At 42.8% G+C, this 23,930-nt stretch overlaps 2 protein-coding genes and 1 long non-coding RNA gene across 4 annotated transcripts in view; 1 reads left to right on the top strand and 2 right to left on the bottom strand.

The window, feature by feature from the left end:
• The window catches only part of hecw1a (HECT, C2 and WW domain containing E3 ubiquitin protein ligase 1a), a 95,182-nt gene that overhangs the window by 32,201 nt on the left and 39,051 nt on the right, over positions 1–23,930 (bottom strand). For both annotated transcript variants that reach the window (XM_085467477.1, XM_085467478.1), the window contains 4 exons: positions 7,381–7,523; positions 5,361–5,461; positions 3,577–4,538; positions 2,536–3,103 (listed from right to left, as the gene is read on the bottom strand). In XM_085467477.1, the coding sequence (XP_085323603.1) occupies positions 2,536–3,103; positions 3,577–4,538; positions 5,361–5,461; positions 7,381–7,523 (1,774 nt within the window). The remainder of the gene's footprint in view (positions 1–2,535; positions 3,104–3,576; positions 4,539–5,360; positions 5,462–7,380; positions 7,524–23,930) is intronic.
• LOC146701172 (uncharacterized) lies at positions 10,943–12,554 on the top strand. The gene is made up of 2 exons (XR_014922141.1): positions 10,943–11,444; positions 12,061–12,554. It is a non-coding gene; the product is annotated as an uncharacterized LOC146701172 (long non-coding RNA).
• LOC146701171 (uncharacterized) lies at positions 12,598–14,419 on the bottom strand. Its single transcript, XM_085467480.1, has 2 exons — positions 14,050–14,419; positions 12,598–13,164 (listed from the first exon to the last, which is right to left on the bottom strand). The coding sequence occupies exons 1-2, from the start codon at positions 14,307–14,309 to the stop codon at positions 12,894–12,896; spliced, it is 531 nt and encodes a 176-aa protein (XP_085323606.1). The 5' UTR covers positions 14,310–14,419; the 3' UTR covers positions 12,598–12,893.

Below are 23,930 nucleotides of genomic sequence, written 5' to 3'. Positions count from 1 at the left end.
TGTGGTGCTCATGGTCAATGTTAAATCAAGGGTAGCAGACATAAATTTGAATTCAAGCTGATCTGTCTGCTTAAATGTTATAGAATTCAGTTACACCCACAAAGACCAGCAAACCTAAGAGCAGCAGCACAGTTCAGCTTATCCCCATATGTAAGGAAAATAAATCTGCTGGAGCTTACAAAGCAGATTTTATGTCTTATTTCAAAGTTGTTGTTTTCCCGCCATTCTGTACTGCTGCACTGGATATTAGTGTTCCTCCACCTGCCAAATTCCATTTTAACCCCTGTATAGGCTTGCAGTGTTCCTCTCCATCACATCCAGTTTCAAAATATCAACATGGCCTTACAATAACATGGCATCACAAACTACCAGGGGATACTACAGTGGCGACTTCAATCTTTTATGTGGTCCTATGGTTCAATGACCCAACAATCCATGATGGGGACCTTGCAGGTAAAACTAACATTGGCCCTGCATGGGCTAAACCGCAAAAGGGTAAAACTGCTGTGGGAGCCACATGGGCTAGCCTACAAGGGGTCCACATGGTTTTTGAAGCTGGACTGCCTCCAATTGGGGCCAAAACGGGATACCTGTGGGTTTGCTTTGCCCACACAGCCCCACAGTTCACCCACAGATAGCTGCTGTGGACGCGCAGGGGCATGATTGTTGTGGATGTGGTTATTCTAAAAGTGTGATAGAAAGTAAGAGCCTGTGAATGACACATGGTTCATTTACTCACCTGCCTGTCCTTTTCCAAAGAGTTACCAAGGACAACTGTCCAGATGGTTCGGGGTAACAAACCATCTGTTATAACAGGTAAGCAGTCCAACACACACCCACAAGGCCAACACAAACTTGGTCCAAGAATAAATGGCAAATGGACTTATGTTTAAATATTGCTTGTCTGCCCAATTTAAGCACTCAAATCACAAATACTACAGCCTCATTCATCCAGTCACACACACAATGAATGCTCTATCCTAAGCTGCCCGACACATTGGCATGCAGACCGAAGGAGCTAGGGATCAAACCTTATGATTAGCTAGTTACAGTCACTCTAATAGAGGCAACCGAGGAAACTCCACTCTTGTCACAGCACTACTCATTCACTTTCTTGTTTATTTGGTCTTCTGCTCAGTTTCCATCATGCTAGCGGAGGCTGAACACCCACACACAAAATCTTCCCATATATGTTTTTGTAGATCATTCACACAAACTCGACACAGCACCCACACTTGACAGAAATTCAGATCTGGATGGAGAAACCCATGGTTTCATCAAGCTCTGAAAATTGAATAAATAACCAAGTACTGGTCCAAGTCTTAAAAACCCAAACACACTTAAAGGTTTCCCATAATCACACAACCAAATTAAATATCAGAGAAGTGATAAAAGCAGATTCAAGCCAAGAGCATTCAAATCCAAAATGGGGGGAAAAACAATCTTTGTGTGCAAGAATATAATCGTAACAAGCAGGAAGAAGAAAACTAGACAGCTATCGAACTCTGCAGAGGGTTTGAAAACATTTTAGTAAAAGGAAGTCTTACAGGGTTCTGCAAAACTGTGGGTGTATCCAGCTTTCACTCTCTACAGGCAACGTCATGTAAAAAATACAAATATACAAAAATGACCAACATAGTAAAAAAAATCCAGTCAAACACAGTCAATCAGTTTATACTTAAATATATACGTTTACAGCTTATACTTAAATAATTTGTCACTTCAGAATTTTCCTTTCTGAGGAAGTAAAGTGAGGGCCATTAACAAGCAGAGCCTGAATCTCCCAGAAGGTAAACAGAAGCCTTCTGTGAAAACCTGGTAGATAAAAAGTTACATTAAATTGGCTAAAACGAATATTAGTAGGAACATGTATTCATTTGGGCTTCACTTGAACATTGAGGCACCGCTCCATGAAAACAACCCCCCCCAATGACAGCTAAGACCCCCAGAAGAACAATTCTTCATGAACATGACACGGCTGAACCTAAGCTGCTGAGCTGACTGAACCTCTGCACACGAGCCTGAGACAATCCACAGAGACCCATCTCAACACTCACAGATCTCAAATGATTCTCTCCATCATTCCACACGCTCAACAGGACATCCCCTGGATTTCCACTTCCCCATATGTCAGAGCTTTTTTGGAGCCATGGGAGGGACCCACACACCAGTGTTAGAACAGCTAAAAGTCATCGTACTGACTAAAGAAGGAGAAGAAACATAAAAAACATCCAGTTGAGTGTCTTGGAAATTAATCATTGTGGGTTCAATTTCATTCTAGAAATGGCCAAACAACAAAAAAGAAAGTCAATTTTCTCCTCATGCCAGACAATGAGACAAGAAAGCTTTAGAGAAGCGTGAGCTAGCGTATTTGTCTCTATAAGAATAGGCCAACATAGTAGGCATTGGGGGAAAAGCTTCACTTTATATATGGCCGGTAAGGCAACTTCCTGCGAAGCTGAATGTGTTGCTTGCCTAGTGTTCTAGTCTAATTTGAAAGCTGGAGGTGAAAGAGTTATTCTGAGACAATCTCACCGATGCTGTTCTGATCACTGGGCCCCGCCACAGCTGGATCCCCCTGCTCTCCGCTCCTGGTCTCCTTCCATCTGCCCGTCCTCCTCTCTGCCCCGCCCTGCTCTTCTCCGTCAGGGCCGTGATTTCCATCAGGTACTGACTCAAAGGCGCTCTCCTCATCTTCCTCTTCCTGGGAGGAGAACACAGTGCTGCTGGAGAGCCGGTTACTCTCCACCGAAGACTGGGTGTGGCTGCAAAACCGCCCCCTCCCCTCATAGCCGGAGTTGCTGTAGCATGATGTGCTGTAACAGGAGGTGCTGTAGCACGAGGTGCTGTAGCAGGAGGTGTCACAAAACTCGCACTCGCTTTCACCTGGAGCTCTGTGGGCGCTGCCGCCAGCCCTCCTTCCTCCTCCATTGCTGGAATCCCCCTCCTCGCTTTCTGGACAGGAAGGGGAGATCCTCCTGACTGCTGTGTGGCCTCCTCCAAATCCTTCACCTTCCAGAAGTTGATTCAGCTCAGAGAGGCGCTCAATGGAGAGGCTGCGGGGCAGCGAGCGCCGACAGCAGGGGCCCGGACACCCCAGAACCTGCACGAGTTTAAAGACACAGATCTTTTATTACTCTTCAGCAGAGGTGAATCAGAGTGAATGAGTGGGTTAGCCCTTCAGTATGTTAAGTGCAGAATGAGAACAGGATTTATGCTGCCACAGCTTTCTAAAATAAATCATGCATCGTGTGAGCAATCCCAGCACATCAGCTGATCTCAGTGCTACCGGGCAATTCCCTGTCTCATAAACAGCACGCTATTCAAATTCAGTTGGAACAATTTAATTTGGATCATTTTGGTTTATAGCTAACACTAAACCAAAGAGACAGTATGAGCACAGAAGATCGAGAAAAGCTAGCTTACATGCTATATGTGCTAAACAGGTGTACTGCCAACACTTCTTGGGGGAACTCCAGCTTAAGAAGCTCCACTGCATACACCACATAGTAAGAATGACTCCACAACATCTTCTGTTTGTTAGCAAGTGTCTAACCAGCCCATTACTGCCCCTACCTGAGAGGGTGACTGTGATGTATCCTCTTCTTCATCATCCTCCTGCCCCTCCTGCTCTTTGGAGGTTTTATGTGTTGGTGATGTGCTGTTTGTCTCCACAGTGCTGTCTGTATTCACTCCTTCCCCACTTTGCTCTTCCTCCTGGCTGGGCGGTCTGTGCTGGGCCGAGGGAAGACTGTGAAGGAGGTGGTGAATCCGGATGTAGTGGGATCGTGGCGTCTCAGGCTCGCCACAGGCCGAGGCAATCACCGTCTCCAGCTCTGACACCGGGAGGGAGCAGGGGCGGGTTTTACGGCGTGAATGAGCATTGGAGTTGTAGTTCGACAAGAGAGACTGGCAGGAGCAGGGGGCACAGCTTCTTTCCCCTCCCTCTCCAACCTCCTGCGGGGCCCCTTCAGCTGGGCCTACAGGAGCCTCCTGGGGTGCAGTGTTTTCCTCGGGGGGAGCCTCCACAGCAGTGGCCTCATCGAGAGTCATTTCGGCTACGGCACAGTCAGAGTGTGGCTCTGACTGTGCTTCATCCACAGCCTCTCTTCCTTCTGCTGTAACCTCCTCCTCGGCTTGGGCTGCAGTCTCCTCTCCCTGCTCCACATCTCCTTTCTCCTGCTGCCCCTCCTCTCCTCCCTCCTGCTGCTGCTCACCAGATTCTCCCTCCGCCTGCTCCACCTGAGGCTCAGGAGTCAAGGGTTCCTCTCTCACCGTGGTCTCCTCTTCCACACTTCCTTGCTCCTCCTGTGACGTCGCTTCACCCTGCTCCTTCTCAGCGGGTTGGACCTCCTTGGGTGCAGAGGCTGCTTCAGGTAAAGTCTCAGGGTCAGGAGGAGCATCCAAGGGAAGATCAGGCATGTCAGGGCCCACGCTCAGTGTGTCATCATCGGGAGCATCAGCAGCATGGTTGACATCTGCTGCGTGTCCACCCTCAGGACAGGCCGCCTCTATGACTAAGGAAACCTCCTCATCGTCTAAGAAAGAAAGGTACACGCTTTCATCACTGTTTCATAAGTTTCATTTTCAAGTTGCTGCCTTCAAACTGAGCTTTGTCTTCAGTGTGCAGTGACTTAAGTGAAATCACAAATTTTTCAGAGAAATACTGGGTGTGTGGCCTCTGATACAGAGCAAAGATTTACCTGCTAATTAGAGACTAAACTTTGAGCTGCTGGTGCCTTTTGCAGTATTTTTTACTGAATCATCTGACAAATAACACGACAGACCGTGCGGTACAGCTAATGTTCTTTAACTTCCTAGAACCTGGCGTCCACATATGTGAACATCACATTTTGGGTTATTTAGACCAAAATACTCAATTTTGCTCTACAAGGGCCTGATATGCACTTATGAGGACATTATACTGCTACTGTTCTATCGAACTGTTTTAAACGAATATCCTCATCTGGTAATTGTTTGTTTTTATATTCATCAGGACCCAATCAGCCCAAATATCAAAGAGAAATTAAAAATGCATGCCTGTAACTGAAGTGTCACCACACAGTGCAAAAGTTGCTATAGTACGGTTAAACATCATTTAGTTAGCCAACAGTGGAACATTTGATGGATGTTACTTTAACATTAACCGCCGGTATAAGTTCCATTTGAAGGCAGCAACTGGGTACAATGGTTGTGCCATTACATTAGTAGCAGTTTAAAATCTTATATTATAAAATGTATTATGGAGATAAAATAAATCTTGCAGCATATCCAAGTCCTTTTCAGTCTCTTACATAATCTACAGCTACTAATTCAAGGTGAACTGTCCATACTACTACATAGCATTAAGCCTGGTGTACCTGGGTGAATGGAGGAGGTCAGCTCAAAGCGGAACTGCAGCTGGCCACAGACATGATCTGTAGGCAACCTGCGACCTAAGGAATAACTTACTACTCGATCCCTGGGGACAACACAGAGACAGGCGACAGTTAGAAAGGGTATGTAAATGAGAGAGAAGGGAGAAACTCGGTAAAAACATACAGTAAAAAAAAAGTAAAAATAACATAGTAGCTAAAATCAGACTGTTACAGTGGGGCAAAAAAGTATTTAGTCAGCCACCGATTGTGCAAGTTCCCCCACTTAAAATGATGACAGAGGTCAGTAATTTGCACCAGAGGTACACTTCAACTGTGAGAGACAGAATGTGAAAAAAAAATCCATGAATTCACATGGTAGGATTTGTAAAGAATTTATTCGTAAATCAGGGTGGAAAATAAGTATTTGGTCACCTCAAACAAGGAAAATCTCTGGCTCTCACAGACCTGTAACGTCTTCTGTACGAAGCTTTTCTGTCCCCCACTCGTTACCTGTATGAATGGCACCTGTTTGAACTCATCATCTGTATAAAAGACACCTGTCCACAGCCTCAAACAGTCAGACTCCAAACTCCGCCATGGCCAAGACCAAAGAGCTTTCGAAGGACACCAGGAAAAGTATTGTAGACCTGCACCAGACTGGGAAGAGTGAATCTACAATAGGCAAGCAGCTTGGTGTGAAAACATCAACTGTGGGAGCAATCATCAGAAAATGGAAGACATACAAGACCACTGATAAGCTCCCTCGATCTGGGGCTCCACGCAAGATCTCATCCCGTGGGGTCAAAATGATCATGAGAACGGTGAGCAAAGATCCCAGAACCACACGGGGGGACCTGGTGAATGACCTGCAGAGAGCTGGGACCAAAGTAACAAAGGTCACCATCAGTAACACACTACAACGGCAGGGAATCAAATCCCGCAGTGCCAGACGTGTTCCGCTGCTGAAGCCAGTGCATGTCCAGGCCCGTCTGAAGTTTGCCAGAGAGCACATGGATGATACAGCAGAGGATTGGGAGAATGTCATGTGGTCAGATGAAACCAAAGTAGAACTTTTTGGTATAAACTCAACTCGTCGTGTTTGGAGGAAGAAGAATACTGAGTTGCATCCCAAGAACACCATACCTACTGTGAAGCATGGGGGTGGAAACATCATGCTATGGGGCTGTTTTTCTGCCAAGGGGACAGGACGACTGATCCGTGTTAAGGACAGAATGAATGGGGCCATGTATCGTGAGATTTTGAGCCAAAACCTCCTTCCATCAGTGAGAACTTTGAAGATGAAACGAGGCTGGGTCTTCCAACATGACAATGATCCAAAACACACCGCCCGGGCAACAAAGGAGTGGCTCCGTAAGAAGCATTTGAAAGTCCTGGAGTGGCCTAGCCAGTCTCCAGACCTCAACCCCATAGAAAATCTGTGGCGGGAGTTGAAAGTCCGTGTTGCTTGGCGACAGCCCCAAAACATCACTGCTCTCGAGAAGATCTGCATGGAGGAATGGGCCAAAATACCAGCTACTGTGTGTGCAAACCTGGTAAAGACCTATAGTAAACGTTTGACCTCTGTTATTGCCAACAAAGGTTATGTTACAAAGTATTGAGTTGTATTTTTGTTATTGACCGAATACTTATTTTCCACCCTGATTTACGAATAAATTCTTTACAAATCCTACCATGTGGATTCATGGATTTTTTTTCACATTCTGTCTCTCACAGTTGAAGTGTACCTCTGGTGCAAATTACTGACCTCTGTCATCATTTTAGGTGGGGGAACTTGCACAATCGGTGGCTGACTAAATACTTTTTTGCCCCACTGTACATGGCTTTTAAAGCAGCTATAACCACCCACATCATTTACCTCACGGACAGCCTGTGTGGGCCAGTTTATGTAGGAGAACTTTTACAGCTCTACAGATTGAACCATTGAGCACAAGCAAACCCCTGAGCTGATGACAGCCATGCTGCATTTATTTAAACAGGGAAAATCCTCATAAATGTGTTTTACCCGATGGCATGTTTTTCCAGCAGTCTCTGGACCGGGACCGAGAGCTTCCCCAGGAAACGCTTGATGATTGGTCTGCTCTTGGCAAACTTATCCTTCACCTCAATCTCCAGGACATCAGTGGGTAGGGACACAAAGTTAAACCTCTGGAGAAACAACAGAGGACAGAGCAATTTCTTGTTGGATGTGTGATATGTAACACAGGCAATCATTTACAGCATTCAGCATTTAAAGCACTAACAGGAATTACTATAAAAAAGGAAAAAAAGCAGGCAAAAAACTTGATCATCCAAATTTGGCAAACAAGAATATATTATTAAATGAGATGTCCATATTCTGTAGACTGACTTGGGTCTGAGTGTTGAATCTAAACCAGCACCGTTTTGTGCTTAAATGTGCCAATTCTTGAATTCTTTGCTCGCACTTACTCAAACTGCCCTAATCCATACACCTAAAACCAACACATATCTGGCAACCCTTGAAGAGACCAGACCAGAGTCAGTGCCAGCACATCAATCCTCATGACTCACCAAGATAACTGTGAAAACTTGTTGGGTTTTTATATTTGCTATTCAAACATAGCATGAGTAAATGGAGTGCCTGCAGAATGAAGGGTATGAGCAGAACACCAACAACCGTATACGTACCCCCAACGTATATCATTTATGCATGTGACACAACAGCAACAACTTCATTATTTATTTATAAAATACAAACTGCGTTCTGCCACATTTCACACAGGCGAGACTGATTCAAACTAAAGTCACTTTTTGCATTTGTAATTAAATATTATAGTTATTGGAATTAAGCAATACAATCATCTTTATGGTTGCACAACTACTATACTAAGAAACTATGATTACATTTTGATATTGTTAGAATAAACTAATGAATGAAATGAACTAACAGTGGTAATAAAGTGTTTCTACTTGTATGCTATTTTAAGTTCTCCCCAGGTTACTAAAAACGACTTATCTCAAATGAATACTGGAGACGTGATTGTTAGAGTTCAAATTTCTGCAAATATGTGGGAGGGTTAAAGTGCTCCCTCTTCAGCAGATAATCATTAAAAGAAACTCTGCACATACAGTAAGGCTCAGGAATCACAACCATGTAACTCGTCCTGGATTAAAACATTTCCTGGTAGCTTAGCGTGCCTAATTTGGGGTTTATTTTTCTTCCTCAGTGTTATTTGTACTTTATTTATTTGAGAGAATCCAATTCCCCATCTTTCTCTTTTGGGGTTCTGATGACTGTCCAAGCTTCTTATACACTGCTTGGAGAGTCCAAATCCTCCAAAGCTTTTTATTCACTCTTACCAAGATAGATTTTAGAGGGAAATACTGATTGCAGCTTAAAGCTCTTTGAGACAAGCTTCAGAATTTCTGGCACCAAAAACGTTAAATGCTTAAATTAGTACTGGCACAAACCTGTTAGTTGGTTTTTATCAAAGAACAAAACAACAACAACAAACCCATGATGGGACTTCCCTTCTGCATTTATACATTTTATTCAAATGTCAATACAAAGACCTCTTTTCCTTGTCTCTGTCTTCACCTGCATTTCAGAGTTCTTGTAAAGCCTGTCTTATGTCCGCGTCTTCATTTAAGGTTAACACTCCTTGAAATTATTATGATGTGGAAGTAATGGGCATCAACAGGCACATTAAAACCACCTGCCTAATATTGTCCTGAGGCTTTGCCCTGTTGGGGAATGCACATAGGACCTCTGGGTGATCACAGTGGTGTCTGGCACTGGGGCTTTACCATTTGGATGCTGTGGAATGGGGCATCAGCCTTGTTCTGATGATATACTTCATCAGGATCTGGGTGTTTTGAAGATGAGGCAGATGATCTTTGTTGAGTCCCTCAAGCAATTCATAAGCAGTTATTGCAGTGTGGAAAGTGCATTGTGTACCTAGGGCCTGTCATTGCAAAGAGAATGGTCTTAGTCTAATACTAAGGAATTAGGGCTGGGCTATATCACACTGTTCACGGTAATACTGGTATAATGTTGGGCAACGACAAGAAAATGAAATATCGCAATAGAATATGGGTAAAACTCGCATGCGCACTGCCTTTGTTTTCATACGCACATGGTGGAAAAAGCATGGCGGCGACGCAGAATGAGAAGGGCGAAAGCGGATCGTTGAATGAAACGGATGAACCAGAACTGGTTAGTAAAAATGCTGCAGCTTCAGTGGTGTGGAACTGGTTTAGCTTTCGTCCCTCAGATACACAACAAAGCACTATTTTTGGTAGTGCAGGCTAGCGGGCCGTCGTTATTACCGTGTTTTTTGGAAAATACGGCGCACTTAAAATCAATCCTTTGATTTTTCTGACCATCGACAGAGCCCCTTATAATCCCGTGTGCCTTATGTATGAACTCTGGTTGTGTTTACTGACCTCGAAACGATTTTATGTGCACGGCGCTCGAAAATCTGTCAAATGTTTTAGTACGACTTTGCTGAGCTACGAAGCCGCACCGCTTGATGGCTTGTCGGAGCATTACGGCTATCGTAGGCAGGAGCCTCGCGGAGTGATATGTGCTGTGCTTCAACATAATATTACCGTATTGTGTGTGTATAACCTCTTTTAAGTTTTGTGGATATTATACCTGGTTGTGCTGAGGATATGTCGGCCAGTTTCCACTGGAAATGCCCTTTGGTTAAACTGTCAGTGAGGAATTTGCATTTGCACTGTTACATTTGTATATAACTTTAATGCACATAAAAAACAGCTGCTTGTTTAAGTGAAAATACATTGATGTTTTTTGGGTTTTTTTTGCACTAATAAAGTTGTGGAGTTGTAAAGTAATTTGTCTAATGTCAATTATATCGTCAGTTATATCGTTATTGCAAATTTTCAGATGTATATCGTCATAAATATTTTTGGTCATATCGCCCTGCTCCAGTAGGAACCAAGGATTTCCAATAACAACCTGCATTATGACGAAGTAATCAGTGTTCTTTACCTCATCTGTTAGTGGTCTTAATGTTTTAGCTGATATATGTTGCTCTACATTCAGTGTTTGATGCTTCAGACAGTATTCGGACTAACTTCAGCCTCCTCACTCTTTAAAGTAGGATAATTTGCAGCTGAGGCTCTGATGCAAGGAGCTCCAAAAACACCCTTTTTTGGGTGTAATAGGCTTGTTTGAAGCCTTTATTCTGAGAGTATTTCTAATGTTTACTTCATGATGGTCATGATGAAGTATAAAGAAACTGCAGCTCTGATAACTCTTTATATACTGGTGAGTAGAAACATTTCGTCTTTAATATGCTTTTGACCTTGCTCACGCCAGAATAACAACTCTGACTCTTTGAAGCGTGGACTCAGGCATCAGTGCATTAGCAGCACTTCTATTCTGCAAGCTGAGACGTGCAGCCATCATGGAACCCATTTGTTCCAGTACTTCTCCACTGATGGTCTCAAGTGTCTTTATACAGCAGTTATGAGCTAATCAACATTATTTTCTTCATCTGTAAGTGGTCGAAATGTTTCTTCTTTAGTGTCAGATTAGTCAACAAACTCATTAATATGATGCTTAAAATTGAATCCCTAACGGTGTGTTCACACCGAACGCGATGGACGCGAATAGAGCGTCAGGTTTACATGTAAAGTCAATGGAAAGGCGCGATGACGCGCGATTGCGGGTCCCGCGAAAATTCGGAAGCAGATTTGCGTCGCGAAAACGCCAAAACGCGTGAAACGCGCGTCAGTGTAGCGCGTCTGGCGCGTTTGACGCGCGAATAAAACCACGCGCGTGAGTTTTTGTGTTGCACTTTGTGCATACGCGCGTTTCGCGTCTACCGCTCGAGTTGGAAAAATCTGAACTCCAGCGTCAAATCGCGCCGCGACAACCAATCAGGAGCCTGGTGACGTGGCTGTTACCTAGGTCAAAGGGGCAGATCCAGCCAAAGTCTTTCATACTTCAATGGAGGGGAAGGCTAATCAATGCGGTAGCAAACAACTCGGAGCTGTACAACACCAGCTGCTTTCAGTACCGAGACAGGAATAAAAAGGACCGAGCTTGGAGGAAGATATGTGAAGAGATCGGGCAACCTGGTAAGTTCATTCATTTCTCTTTTGAACGTTTTCACTGACCCGGGAAGCCGCACAAAAGCTAGCAACCCACCGCTATTTTCCCACTGACGTACAAATACCGTTCTGCTTTTATGCATGTTGTCATTTAGGAATATATTTTATTGTTTATTAATAAACAGCACACAGTGGTCCCGCTGTTCATCCGTCACTGCTTTGCTTTTTCGCTGATTTTTTATTGCACAGTACAGCATTGCATTCTGCAGCCTGATTGACAAATCTGCTCCGTGCCGTGTCTCCTGCGCTTGCCAAATTTATCACGTTTGGTTTTGATAACCATCGCGTCCAATAGAAAAAACAGCACAAAAACACCCATAACTATGAGCCTCATTCGGAAATAGACACCTGCACCGTGAGGGAAAAAGGCGCACGAAAGTGGCGGGCAGATGAAGACAAACCGCGGCATAATAATACTTTTACGTTTTGCAATCTACAAAGGTTTGCACTTTGAGAATCAATTGTGAGAACTGTGACCAGGGGCTAGTTATTCTGAGAACCCCTGCTGCAATAAATGAGGGACCACTGTATATACTTTCTCTGATTATATCCAACCTGTTAACATTTAATACTGTATTGATAGAACCAACTGATTCTGCAGCACAGCATCCCCAGTCCCTGAGCTCCTGCTGCTGCACCCACAGATATGTACAGCAAGCACTGATACCTTTTTAGTCGGTGGGATTCCCTTTTACTAAATATCTACAACCAATCTGATTATATCCTGTTATTGTTTTTTTTTTTTTTTCAATGTTGAAATTAAAATCTAGTAGCAGCCTTCTCATTTCTTTGTGTTTTGTGCTGTTTTACAGGCCCACAGAGGAGGACGGCTCCGAGGCAGATGAGGGACGGGTCCCAGGACGGTCCATCGGCGGTGGAGCTGGCCATCCTGGAGTCCCTGAAGAGGCCACACCAGTCTCCAATGGAGCATTTCCTCCTCAGCCTTGTTCCTGCTCTGGAGAGCAGCTGGTCCTTTTTATTCCTGTCTCTCTGTAAATTCTTATATTTTATATATTTATGTTTAATGTTTTTCTGTTTGAGACTTTTAATATTATTTCAAATAAATGTTTATAATGACTAATGTCTCAGTTCTACTACACAGCAAATGTTGGCACACGACTTGACACATGTAGAATTTATTTCATATTATACTAATGACAAAATATACTGATACAGTGGGATGCAGAAGTTTGGGCAACCTTGTTAATAGACATTATTTTCCTGTATAAATCGTTGGTTGTTACAATAAAAAATGTCAGTTAAATATCATACAGGAGACACACACAGTGATATTTGAGAAGTGAAAAGAAGTTTACTGGATTTACAGAAAGTGTGCAATAATTGTTTAAACAAAATCAAGCAGGTGCATCAATTTGGGCACCACAAAAAAGAAATGAAATGAATATTTAGTGTATATCAATGTGTGTGTCTCCTATATGATATATGGGGTGCCTTTGTCTGGACGTGCTTCTCATCCAGAGCTGCACAGCACAGAGGAAAGTTCCAGCGCTCCTGGAATCCCTCTGTGATGGACCGCCAGTCTCCAGGTGAAGGCACAGCCATGAAGTCGTCCACTAGACAGTCCCAGATGGACGTCGCTGCCTGGGGGGTGATCTGGCTCACCGTGGACACACCGACTCTGAAACTGAACGCGATGGTCCTGAAGGAGTCCGCGGTGACAAGGAACCTGGACAAAATTGTTCAAAATCAGTATTATGTGTACTGCAGTTACAAAATACATTATTCAAATTCCAAAATACTTTTGTGATGTCAGATTTAAATCACAAAACTTAAATCTTACATAAAACATTTTGTAATTATAAGGATAATTACAAAATGTATATTAGATAATATCTAAAACAGTTGTGTTTTATTTTAACTTTAACATATCATAATTTGATTGGTAGCAACTTTCACAACTACAGTGAGCCAATCACTCATAATTCCTAAACATGTCAATCAGGTAGGAATGAAGTAAGACATTAATAGAAATAAAGAGTTGTATGTTGACATGTAGCCCTTTCCTTGCTTAAATCATTAATATTTTTGAAAAATTAATCTGTGATGAGACAGCTTATCAAGATAGAACCATGTAACTAGAGATGAACCAAACTGTTCAGTTTTATCTAACTCTGTTTTAATAAAGGCTGTGACCCCTGCTATAGAGTCTGACAGCTGCAGGGATTATATACAAATATTCAACTATCCCAGAATTAAACCAGGTCTAAATAAAAAGGAGTGAGTATCACTACAAGGTTAACTCAGTGGTGCTAATGCTACAGTTTGATATCAGCAAACACCGAGCGCATACATTGATGTGACACCACAGCCATGCTATCATGCAAACACTGATAACAGCATAAATCGAATTAAATCGGGACTTGATGAGAGCTTCTGAGTATCACTAGAAATATTATAAAGAGTCGTCTCTGTACCACAGTTTGCTTTCAGTAAACACCGACAGCATTCACTGTTAGCATAGCACATCCATGTTAGCAGTGTATAACTGGATGGATTAGCATATTAGCACAGATATCAATAAAGGACTACCGTATTAAATAGTTTTACTAACCTCAGGCAGACGGACAGGCGCTCTGCAGGTGGGATTGAGCGTCTGTAGTTGGTGTCTAGGCGGGCGATGCTGGGACCGACGAGGGAAAGCAGGTCCTCAAACTGGCCGACGGTGATAGCGCTGGAATCGGCCGTCATCCAGGCGCAGCTCCTGGAGCAAGTGGTGAAACTCACCAAACTGCTCATGCCTCTGGAGGACCTGATGGACCCAGGTACGGCGAGGACGTCTTTTACGCTGCTGCTCTGCTCTCCACAGTACATAGAGAAGGGAGACTCTCTCTTCAAGCGCTAGCTCGATAGCTGCCATCTTGCAAAGATACCGGTCTGGCACAACTCCCTCCCACATTCCTCCCACATTTCCGGTTCACGCGCGTCAAAATATCATATTTTGACGCGCGATGGATTTTTCTTGGACACGCGTTGAGACGCGAATGTACACGCGTCAAATTAGGGGCGTTTGGGGCGTTTTATTCGCGTCCATCGCGTTCGGTGTGAACACACCGTAAGACTTCACTGTGTAAATCTAAATGCCTAATTTCCTATACAATAGATGCCCACATGAATAATTCCTGTGAAAACCTTGTAGAACAGGTCTTTCTGCAACCATACTATTAATACAAAGGAGCCTGCTGCAGTGAGGGACTTCTGAATTAGGAAAACCTTCGTTTTTGCCAACAGGCCAATTCCATAAGTTCTTAATGTCAGTCTAAAGTATGGATTGCCCTGAAGCCGCCTCATCAAAGGTATCAGAACATCAAAAGAAGATTCTGGTGGTATACACAACAACTAAACCTGTCATTAAAAGTACCTTTCCTTTTTAAATTAAACTTAAAGACTCCTTCTGTAACATAGAACAGTAACATAACGATATTTCTTTGGATTCTGAAATGTTTGTGCTTAAGTAAGACCAGCACTGGCTTTAGTAATTATTTTAGCATTTCTGTCCCTACAGGTAATATTTCGACAAAATGTAACCCCAAGGTTAACTATCCTTAGCTATGTGTACTTTTCTGAGGGATCATTTAAATGTGTGGAGGTTTTTAATTTAAAGGTCTTAACAAAAGTACAGCATATTTGGAGATTTTCAGAGGCTCAAAGGTTACAGACAATTGACTAACAAGTAGTTTCATAACCAGCTGTTCTATTCACACCCATCACAACAATTACTCAGTCTATAATCAAGTGATGCTTTCATGAAACACAGAGGCTTTACAACAAATGGCGAACACTATTTATGCTCAAGAGGAGGAAGGGCAAATTAGACTTTGCTTTGGTTTGCTGGATTTCCTTTGCAGACTTTGCATTTCTGATCAGTTTTGGAGCATCCAGAAAAGGGCAGGGTTTTTTAGGTATATATTAGCAAAGAAATGCTCTCTTTAATGGCCTTTAAGCCATTCACATGATCTTAACAACCACAGCATGCTTTTAAGTCACTGAAGTCAAAACTAGCAGCAAACAAGGGTGTGTTTCTTTGGAGCGTGCTGGCAGAACATGTCAAGAAAGGAAATAACACTTGCTGATGTCCATGGACTCTACACATTAGCCAGTCCTTGACTCCAAAAGGTTTTCATACAAGTATTAAAACCAGCCCTTAATGAAAAATGATAAAACTATTAACTACGAAAAAAGTTAATTTCACTGTTTAAATAGCATAAATAAACATTTTACTTTTTATTTACTGTTTAACATTTATTTACAAGGTCATTTACGTTCTGAGACTACAGGATACGATGTAGGAACAGTAGTTTTTGCTCGGTGCTGTGTTCTTGTAAAGTACCATCCATATACACTTATTCTCCCTCTTCTCTCTCAGCAGCAGATTTTACATTTTTGGGTTTTCCTTCTCTTAATATCTTAGCCAAGTCTCTGTATATCCATGTGTGTTTAGGTGATTGGAAGCTCCAGGCTACAACTTCCTTTTCCCTGCAAGTCCAGTTGGACATGATGAAATGAAACCTGAAGGGGTGACACTAAAGTTTGATTGGATTAGTGTGTGTGTGTGTGTGTGTGTGTGTGTGTGTGTGCGCGTGCGTGCGTGCGTGCGTGCGTGTGTGTGCGTGTGCATGTGTTGTGGCTGCTACATTACATTCTATCTGCTTTGCTACCCTTGCCAGTGTCTCAGACAATGACTAAAGTGCTGATCATATTGGCTGCTGTTTTTCCGATCTGTTTCACTCACTGTGTTCTTGTGTGTCCCTGATAGTTCTTTTGTGGGAAGGACAGAAGGAAAAACATATTCACTCAAGAAATGAGAGCAGAACAATGTAAAATGGATCTGACTGCATGGGATAAAATGAAGTGGCAAATGCAGGAAAATGAAAACCGGGAAAAAAAGAGTTAGCTGTGGAAATCTGTGTGCAGAGTAGGGATGGGTATCGTTTAGGTTTTATCCGATACCGGTGCCAAATCGGTACTTTTGAAACGGTGCCGGTGCTCAAACGGTGCTCAAACCGGTGCTTAAAGAATGGAGAACACAAAATTGGTCCAAAAACCTCTCATGTTCAGCTGGTTTTTGTAAAAAGATAACAATGTTAGCCTTTTCTGCAGCTATGGGGCATATATGGTATCACTCTTGACTGGAAGCAGTGCTTAAACAATGGAAAAAACACAAACTTTGTCCAAAAACCTCTCATGTTCAACTGTTTCCCACTTTTTCTTTGGTCATTTTAGCCTTTTTGGCCAGGGTGAAGGGAGTATCTGCCATCAAACAAGAGGACAGCCGCATGTAGCTATGATGATGTTTGCTAGTTCACCTTACATGCATTAATGTAATAACGCAGTTAGCGTACTCAACGTAAATTACACACGAACAACATTAAGCTACTCACGCAGAGAAGAACGGCTGCTGCATCATCATCCTCATCATTTCTGCTACACTGGCAGGGCTAGGGGCCAGGACTCTATTCTTCGGGTTTTTGGGGGATGTTGCATAACAGGCACCACACCCGCAGTAGATGCGCTCGGTGTGAGGTCTCGCAGCAAGCTATCAAATACGGTGCATTTCTGGGCTTTTAAAAAAACGCTATGCGTCGCCAGGTGTTTCATCGGATTCGAGGTGTTACCTCCTTTGACAGTATCACAGTATCAGCTTAAAGCACTTGTTGCTGCTGAGTTTGCATCTTTTGCTGTGAAGTACAGCCAGACTTTGACCGCTTCGCCTTGGGCATTTTTAATCTGTAGCTCTGCTCTAACTGAACGTACGTACCTGGGCCCGCCTACTATTCTCGGAAACGTAAAATGATTGGCTAGAAGTGTATCACAGCTCAGGAAATAAAAGCACCGAAATAAAGCACCGAAATGTGCGCTGCTTTTCGGTCTGGTTACTACCGTTTATGTCATGGCACCGGACACCGGTACCCATCCCTAGTGCAGAGAGATAAATGAGGAGGATTAAATGGAGAACGAGTGAATCATTTACAAGAGCAGGCAGAGGAAGGTGCCAGTGGGGTTGCACAGGATGGACGGGAGGTGGATGTGGGGTAATGTGGGTATCGTGTAAATAATTACCTGTTTTATCACAGCAGAAATAGCTCATAGAACCCAAGTTCAAAGGGAAACAACGCCATCAAGGTATATATAGTTACTGTATATACTGAATGTACTGTATTTTAGAGTAGAGAGTAAAGTTGCTCTGGGTCATTCATCCATCCATTAGGCTTATACTTATCAGCGCTATGAGGGCTGCGGTTCATGTATTTTTAAATAAGAATCCCACAAATCCTTGACTCTAAATTTCACATAATCCAGCCCTCCTTGTCTGTCATCTTTCAGAGTTATATGTTAAAGATTTAGGCTGAGCTCACAGCTGCCTTCTGCATTTCACCAACTACCAGGCCAGAGCCCCCCAGCTCTGACAGACTGTCCACCCCCCTCCCTTGACCCCCACCGGTTTGCTCACAGAGCAACTCGGTCCACGGAGGATGCCACCACCATCACCCTTCACAGATTGCTGAGCCATCTGGAGAACAGGAAGAGCTAAATGTGGATGCTCTTCGTGGACTACAGCTCAGTGTTCAACACTATAAACCCAGACATCCTCACCACCAAACTGGACCACCTTCAGATCCCGCTGCCACCTGCTCCTGGATCAAAGACTTCCTAACCAACCGGCCTCACTCAGTCAGCCCCACCTCTCTCCCCCACTCTCACTCAGCACCAGATCCCCGCAGGGAGGCGTTCTCAGCCCCCTTCTGTACACCCTGTACACTTATGACTGTAAACCAACCAACGTCATCGTCAAGTCTACCGATAACACCACCATGGTTAGGTTCATCTCTGATTGACAGCGTACAGAGGTTGAGTCTCACAAAAAAAAAGGCAATTCTATTCTATTTTATTTGTACAGCTCCAAATCACAACAACATTCACCTCAAGCCAAAAAAATGCTCTTTTCATTTCAGCACCACAAATCCACCACGCAGGAGGAGCTGAAGCGTCTCGACATCAGGCCATTGATCCCTACAAGGTCATACAGAGCAGGTTCACTGGGCTGTCCACTGTATTTAAAGTGAGTGGTTATAAAACAGTGAATGTTAAGGAGCTGGCAAACGGACAGCAGCCAGATTAATTACCTTAATCTCAGTTTTTTGTTAATTGATTAGAATCAAGCCAAAATTAGCAATCTTGCCTGGTCAGGCAGGCTAATCGTCCCACTTTAATGTGACTGATGAACTGGGCTCCTGTCCTGAGGCCTGTACTGTCTTATCCAGGTAACTTTGGTTTCTGTACTACAAAGTTGGTTTATTTCTCACAGGTGTAAACTGCCATGTGATAGATCTACAGATCTATAGGTATGAAACCACTGCCTACTGACAAATCCATTGTCTAGTGCCACCATTCCTGGGCAATCTCTTGCACCTCTGGAGAGAGTAGAAGGGTCCAAAGTTTCCAGTAGCATCTAAAGTCTTTGTTTCCCCTGATGAACATCTGCAATAAGAAGATTCTTACAAACACCTTAATTCATTTTTTTTCTTTTTCTGTTGCCAGGAAACAATTATCAGTTTTATAGACATGAACAGTGTCACTGTTAAAGCGCTAGGCAACAGAACATTAGACACCAGGTTAGGTGTGAAATTCAAGTGAGTGTAGGGGTATGTTTCTACTTCCTCACACAGTGCTTACAACATTCGCTCTTGCGCTGGTGCCATTAGCTAACAATCCTGACCCAAGAACAGTTCATCAAGCAGATGGACTGCCTAGTTCCGTCTAGTGGTAGATAATCACAATCTTCCAGTATCATTGTGCTAACTTGCCAGTGTTTGTTACAGCCCTCAGTTCTTTTCAGTGTTTTAACTGTGTATTGTAGGCTCTTTGCTCTTGGGTCCTCCACCTGTTTTTCATCTTGACTTCCATTCCCGTCTACTACTTCTTCAGTTCCTCCACAGTTAGTTGGATCTGTTTAAAAGCATTATTCATGGAAGCTGTGGATTTTTGTGAGCAGCTAGCCATGGCCTGGAAGTTACTGTTAGTTACATGTGTTCGCTCATGTCATTTGCTTCTATCCTTCTTCTATTGTTTGCTGTTTTGCTTACATCCCTAGTTTATTACTTGCCATTGTATATGTTCTGTAGCCTGTTTTGTTGATTGACTTGGACGTTAAATCCGTTACATTCAGGTCAACCTCTGTTCGCCTGACTTTTTAGCCGTTAGTTCAACCTTTAATTGTTACTAATGGTTTCTTACTCTGCTTCTGCTCTAGTTTAATCAGGCTTCATTTTAAAACACAATTATCTGTTAACAGAGAATTGCACACCTTTATGTAAACAACAGAGTCTGCTTCTACAGACAGGAAGCCACGTTAAACATTCAGTTTTGATTCAAAATTGTGTCTCATACAGCGCAGTGCTGGACTGCAGTATGGAAAGTCTGCTGGATGAGCCAGCATGTTCCATTAGAGTTGACACAGTACATCACTGCCAAGCAAGCTGAGCAGCTCGCTCAAAATGGGATCAGTTTGGAAAAAGGAAAGTGACTTAGAGCTGAGTGGATGCTGTCAACTGGGACACCACATTAAATCTCTGTATGAGTCTCCTGAGGGACATAATAAAGATAGAGACTGTGCCACAGGACATCCTGCGATCAGTGGAGCTTGTGCACAAATCACAGGGTCACAGCATAGTTATGCCTGTTCTATTCCAGATCATGTAGAAGCTTAAGCACAGAACAGTGCTGATTGGCATCACCTCATTTATAATCTCCTATTGAAACAATGGTTACTGCTTATTCACATTTTGTATTGTTCACAATGCAGTCCCTAAACCATGTCAAATATCTGGCTACCTCATTTATCCACACCTAGTCAGGTGTGGATAAAAGCATACCTGAGGCAAGCTTCCCAGAGAGCTCGCTTGTCTTTGCCTCGGTGGCACCAGCCATTTTAGCCAACCTGGTTTTCCATTTTAAGATAAAACCTCTGCTCACCGACACTCTGGTATTCGTCTCCTTTTTTATGTTGTGGCTTTTGAGCCGGGTCGTAACAAGGGCATATAATCAGTTCCTCTGTTAGAGCTACTCCCTGCTTGTGATGTCTGGATACAAAAACAAAGGAATGAATCTAAAAAACAAACAAACAGATTTAACATAATATATTTTGCACGAGTGGGGAAATTAAATGTAGCGGACTCTTTTAACATTAACGTCATATTTTGTTTTTTACATTTTTTGTGTTCTGTTTTCCTACTATGCCGCTCATTTGCTTTGTCCACAACAGATTGTAGAGTAATTTCCAGCAAGTCTACAATAATTAGGTGCTTTTGCTTTTCACAAAGCAAACACGATTTTCATGGATTACACTGATTTCACCCTAACTATCCTTTCTGGTGCTGTACGGGGCGCAGCAGGACATTTTGCTTTGTAAATGCTTCTGTTGTTTCAACAATAAGAGAAATTATATAATACGACAATTTGGGGAATGAAGAGAATTTTGATTCTATTCAGCTGTGTTCCCCAAGTTTCTCCACTCTGGCCTAATCTTTATTTAAACCCTCAGTTTGCTTCTGTTTTTGTTTTGTTGTGTCGTCCTGCTTGCTGTGTGCCCTGTGTGAGCTGTATAACTGTAGCTGCTTCCAGCTTATTAGTCACACAGTCAGTTCCTGGTTTCTGTCTAGTCAGAGTTAAACTCTCGTCTTGAGAGTCCTGTATTGGGTTTCACCTTCTGCCTGCCACACAGTGTCATGTGACAGTTGGAGCCAGCTGGTATTGGCCATGCTTCACCTTTGCTAATTCAGGTGCTGGACTTCACCATGTTTTTGATTTGGGGCCTTTTGGATGATTTTCAGAGAACTAAAATGTTTATTATTAACATTGGCAGCTGCAGTGTAGCTGCCACCACCAGTATGTGTGAATGGGTGGATGACTGAATGTAGTGTAAAGCGCTTTGGGGTCCTTAGGGACTAAGTAAAGCGCTGTACAAATACAGGCCCTTTACCATTTTATATTTACCATTGGTACTTTCAACTGCTTCTTTAAGAGGTCATCACAGTGGATGTATCCACAGCTTTGAGTTGGTGCAGATTCTAGACCAGACGCCCTTCCTGATGCTAACCTTGAGACATTAGCCTCACTTGACCCCATGACACTGGGTTCGTCTCCTTACTTAGGATCTTCTATGTATAAGGTGGATGTGTTAACCACATAGCCACAAGTCATTAATAATATTAATGATTAATAGAATTTATTTTCCTGACTTTTTTGTGGTACACCATCCAGACAGTGAATTTGCTTGAATAACTTAAATTTTGCTCATTGTATTATTATTGTATTACCCGTCATGATTCAACCAAACTAACAGATTTTCAGGCTACATTTCTTCAAACATCACTGAAAATAAGACCAGAAGCATTTAGTTATCTGAAAATAGCAGGTTGACTAAACTTAGTGCATGTTTGGAAATAGTTTCTCCCACAAAAAAGAAGAAATGATTATGTGAAGTCAGTGTGATTCAAACCTTTGAGCTTTTTCAGAATCATTTTGCTTCTGATTATACAGACTTGACTCTTCTCATACTGGTTTTCTGTCTCTTTTCACTGTTTTTTTTTAATGATTTTATTGTCTTTCGTGTTATATGCCATCCAGTAATGATGATTTCGTGTCTTTCTGCAGACATTCTGAACATCCCATTCGCATCCATTTGTGTTCATTTAAAATCTATTTTTACTTCCATCCAGTTCCTGTTTTGTTTTTTGCTTATTTGCAGTCGTTCTGCATTTAACTGCATACATTTTTCTTCACTGCCTTCTGCGGTTTCTGGTCATATTTCCCTTGTATGTTTGCCTGTTTTTACAATTGCACAATCCTTTTTTTATTTGTTTTTGTAATTTGGGTGCCTTTGTATCAGTTCTTGAGGCACTTTGTGTCTCCTTGTGGTCAAACAGCTTCTCTGTAGCTCTAATACTCCTCTGGGGTTACACACAGTAGCCTTGTTCATAAATCCATTAATAACAACTTAAAGCAAAAAATAACATCATGTGGAAACGGTATAACATTCTGACATTTTGTCACTGGAAGCTTCACAGTTCCTATTATCACTACAGTAATGCTAAATTTTCGTGGCTCAAAGAGTTGGCAGTTCGTCTTGTAACAGGAAGGTTGCCGGTCAGAGCCCCAGCTCGGACAGTCTCGGTCGTTGTGTCCTTGGGCAAGACACTTCACCTACCGCCTACTACTGGTGATGGCCGATGGTGCGATGTGGCAGCTTCGCTTCTGTCAGTCTGCCCCAGGGCAGCTGTGGCTACAACTGTAGCTGCCTCCACCAGTGTGTGAATGTGTGTGTGGATGAATTATAAATAAGTAAGTGAAATTGCATTTATGTAACACCTTTCAAGATAAAATCACAAAGTGCTTCACAGAAGCTAGAACATAAAAAAAACGTTTAAAAAGATGAGCTTTTTAAAAGAACTGACAGAGTCTGCAGATCTCAAACTCAACGGGAGACAGTTCCAGAGTCTGGGAGCCACAGAAACAAAGGCTCTGTCACGGTTTCTTTAATCTAGTGTGCTGGCCTGCAAGCCCTGGTCACAAGACCTCGGGCACCTGCTGGGAACATAAATACACCGATATGATAGAGCTGTGCGATGTGACCAAAATCTCATATCCCGATATAAAACATTTCTCAGCCAATAACAATATAATTCACAAAATAGTCAATTTTCTGTAAATTCTGTGAATCTCTGGCAACTTGACTTGTGTGAAGTGTTTTCCGCTGAGCGTCGTGTACCTGGAGTTGAGTGTTTTGACCGATGCATGAAACTATATATTTTTAGATGTGTTTTCTTTGTATTTATCACACGGTGTGCTGCGAAAAGCCTGTTCTAACGTTTAAGTCTAAGGTTTATTTGGAGCATCTGACGGCTCTCTTTTGCGTCACATCCGTAAACTATCTCTATATTCTTTCACTTGACTCTTGCATAGGTGGTATGAGAGGTTTGTCATGTTTGAGTCTGTGGTGGGGACGGTTTCCTGCACAATTTGTACACAATTAGTGCAGTTTTCTGGTCCGTGTTTAGGAATAAGGTCCTCAATTTGTTTTGAATGGTCCTTCTGTTTAGCAGCATCCATTTTAAGATGTCAGGGAGGCTGAAGCCCATCCCAGCTGTCATACAGCAAGAGGCAGGCTATATCCTGATTAGACCACCAATCTATAGCAGCACAAATAAACAAGGGATCGTTACATGCCTTTAATGAAAGCTGTTTCCATCTTTCACAGCATGGCACTAGAAAACACTTGTTGCTGTTATGCACTGTATTGGCGGCTAAGCTTAAGTTTAACGCAGACATTCTCTAAGGAGAGTTGGTCTGTATCACAAACACAAACAGCATGTACTTGTGCATGAACCACCACAATCTGGTCTAAATAGGAAACAATGCCTTTATGCCAGCATTCAT

This window comes from Copadichromis virginalis, linkage group LG9, assembly GCF_057382275.1.
Source record: "Copadichromis virginalis isolate Kocher_CV1m ecotype Utaka linkage group LG9, C_Virginalis_male_GT1.1, whole genome shotgun sequence".
NCBI lineage: Eukaryota > Metazoa > Chordata > Actinopteri > Cichliformes > Cichlidae > Copadichromis > Copadichromis virginalis.
Note: the sequence above shows the minus strand (reverse complement) of the source record. Positions and strands in the feature narration are given on the sequence as shown.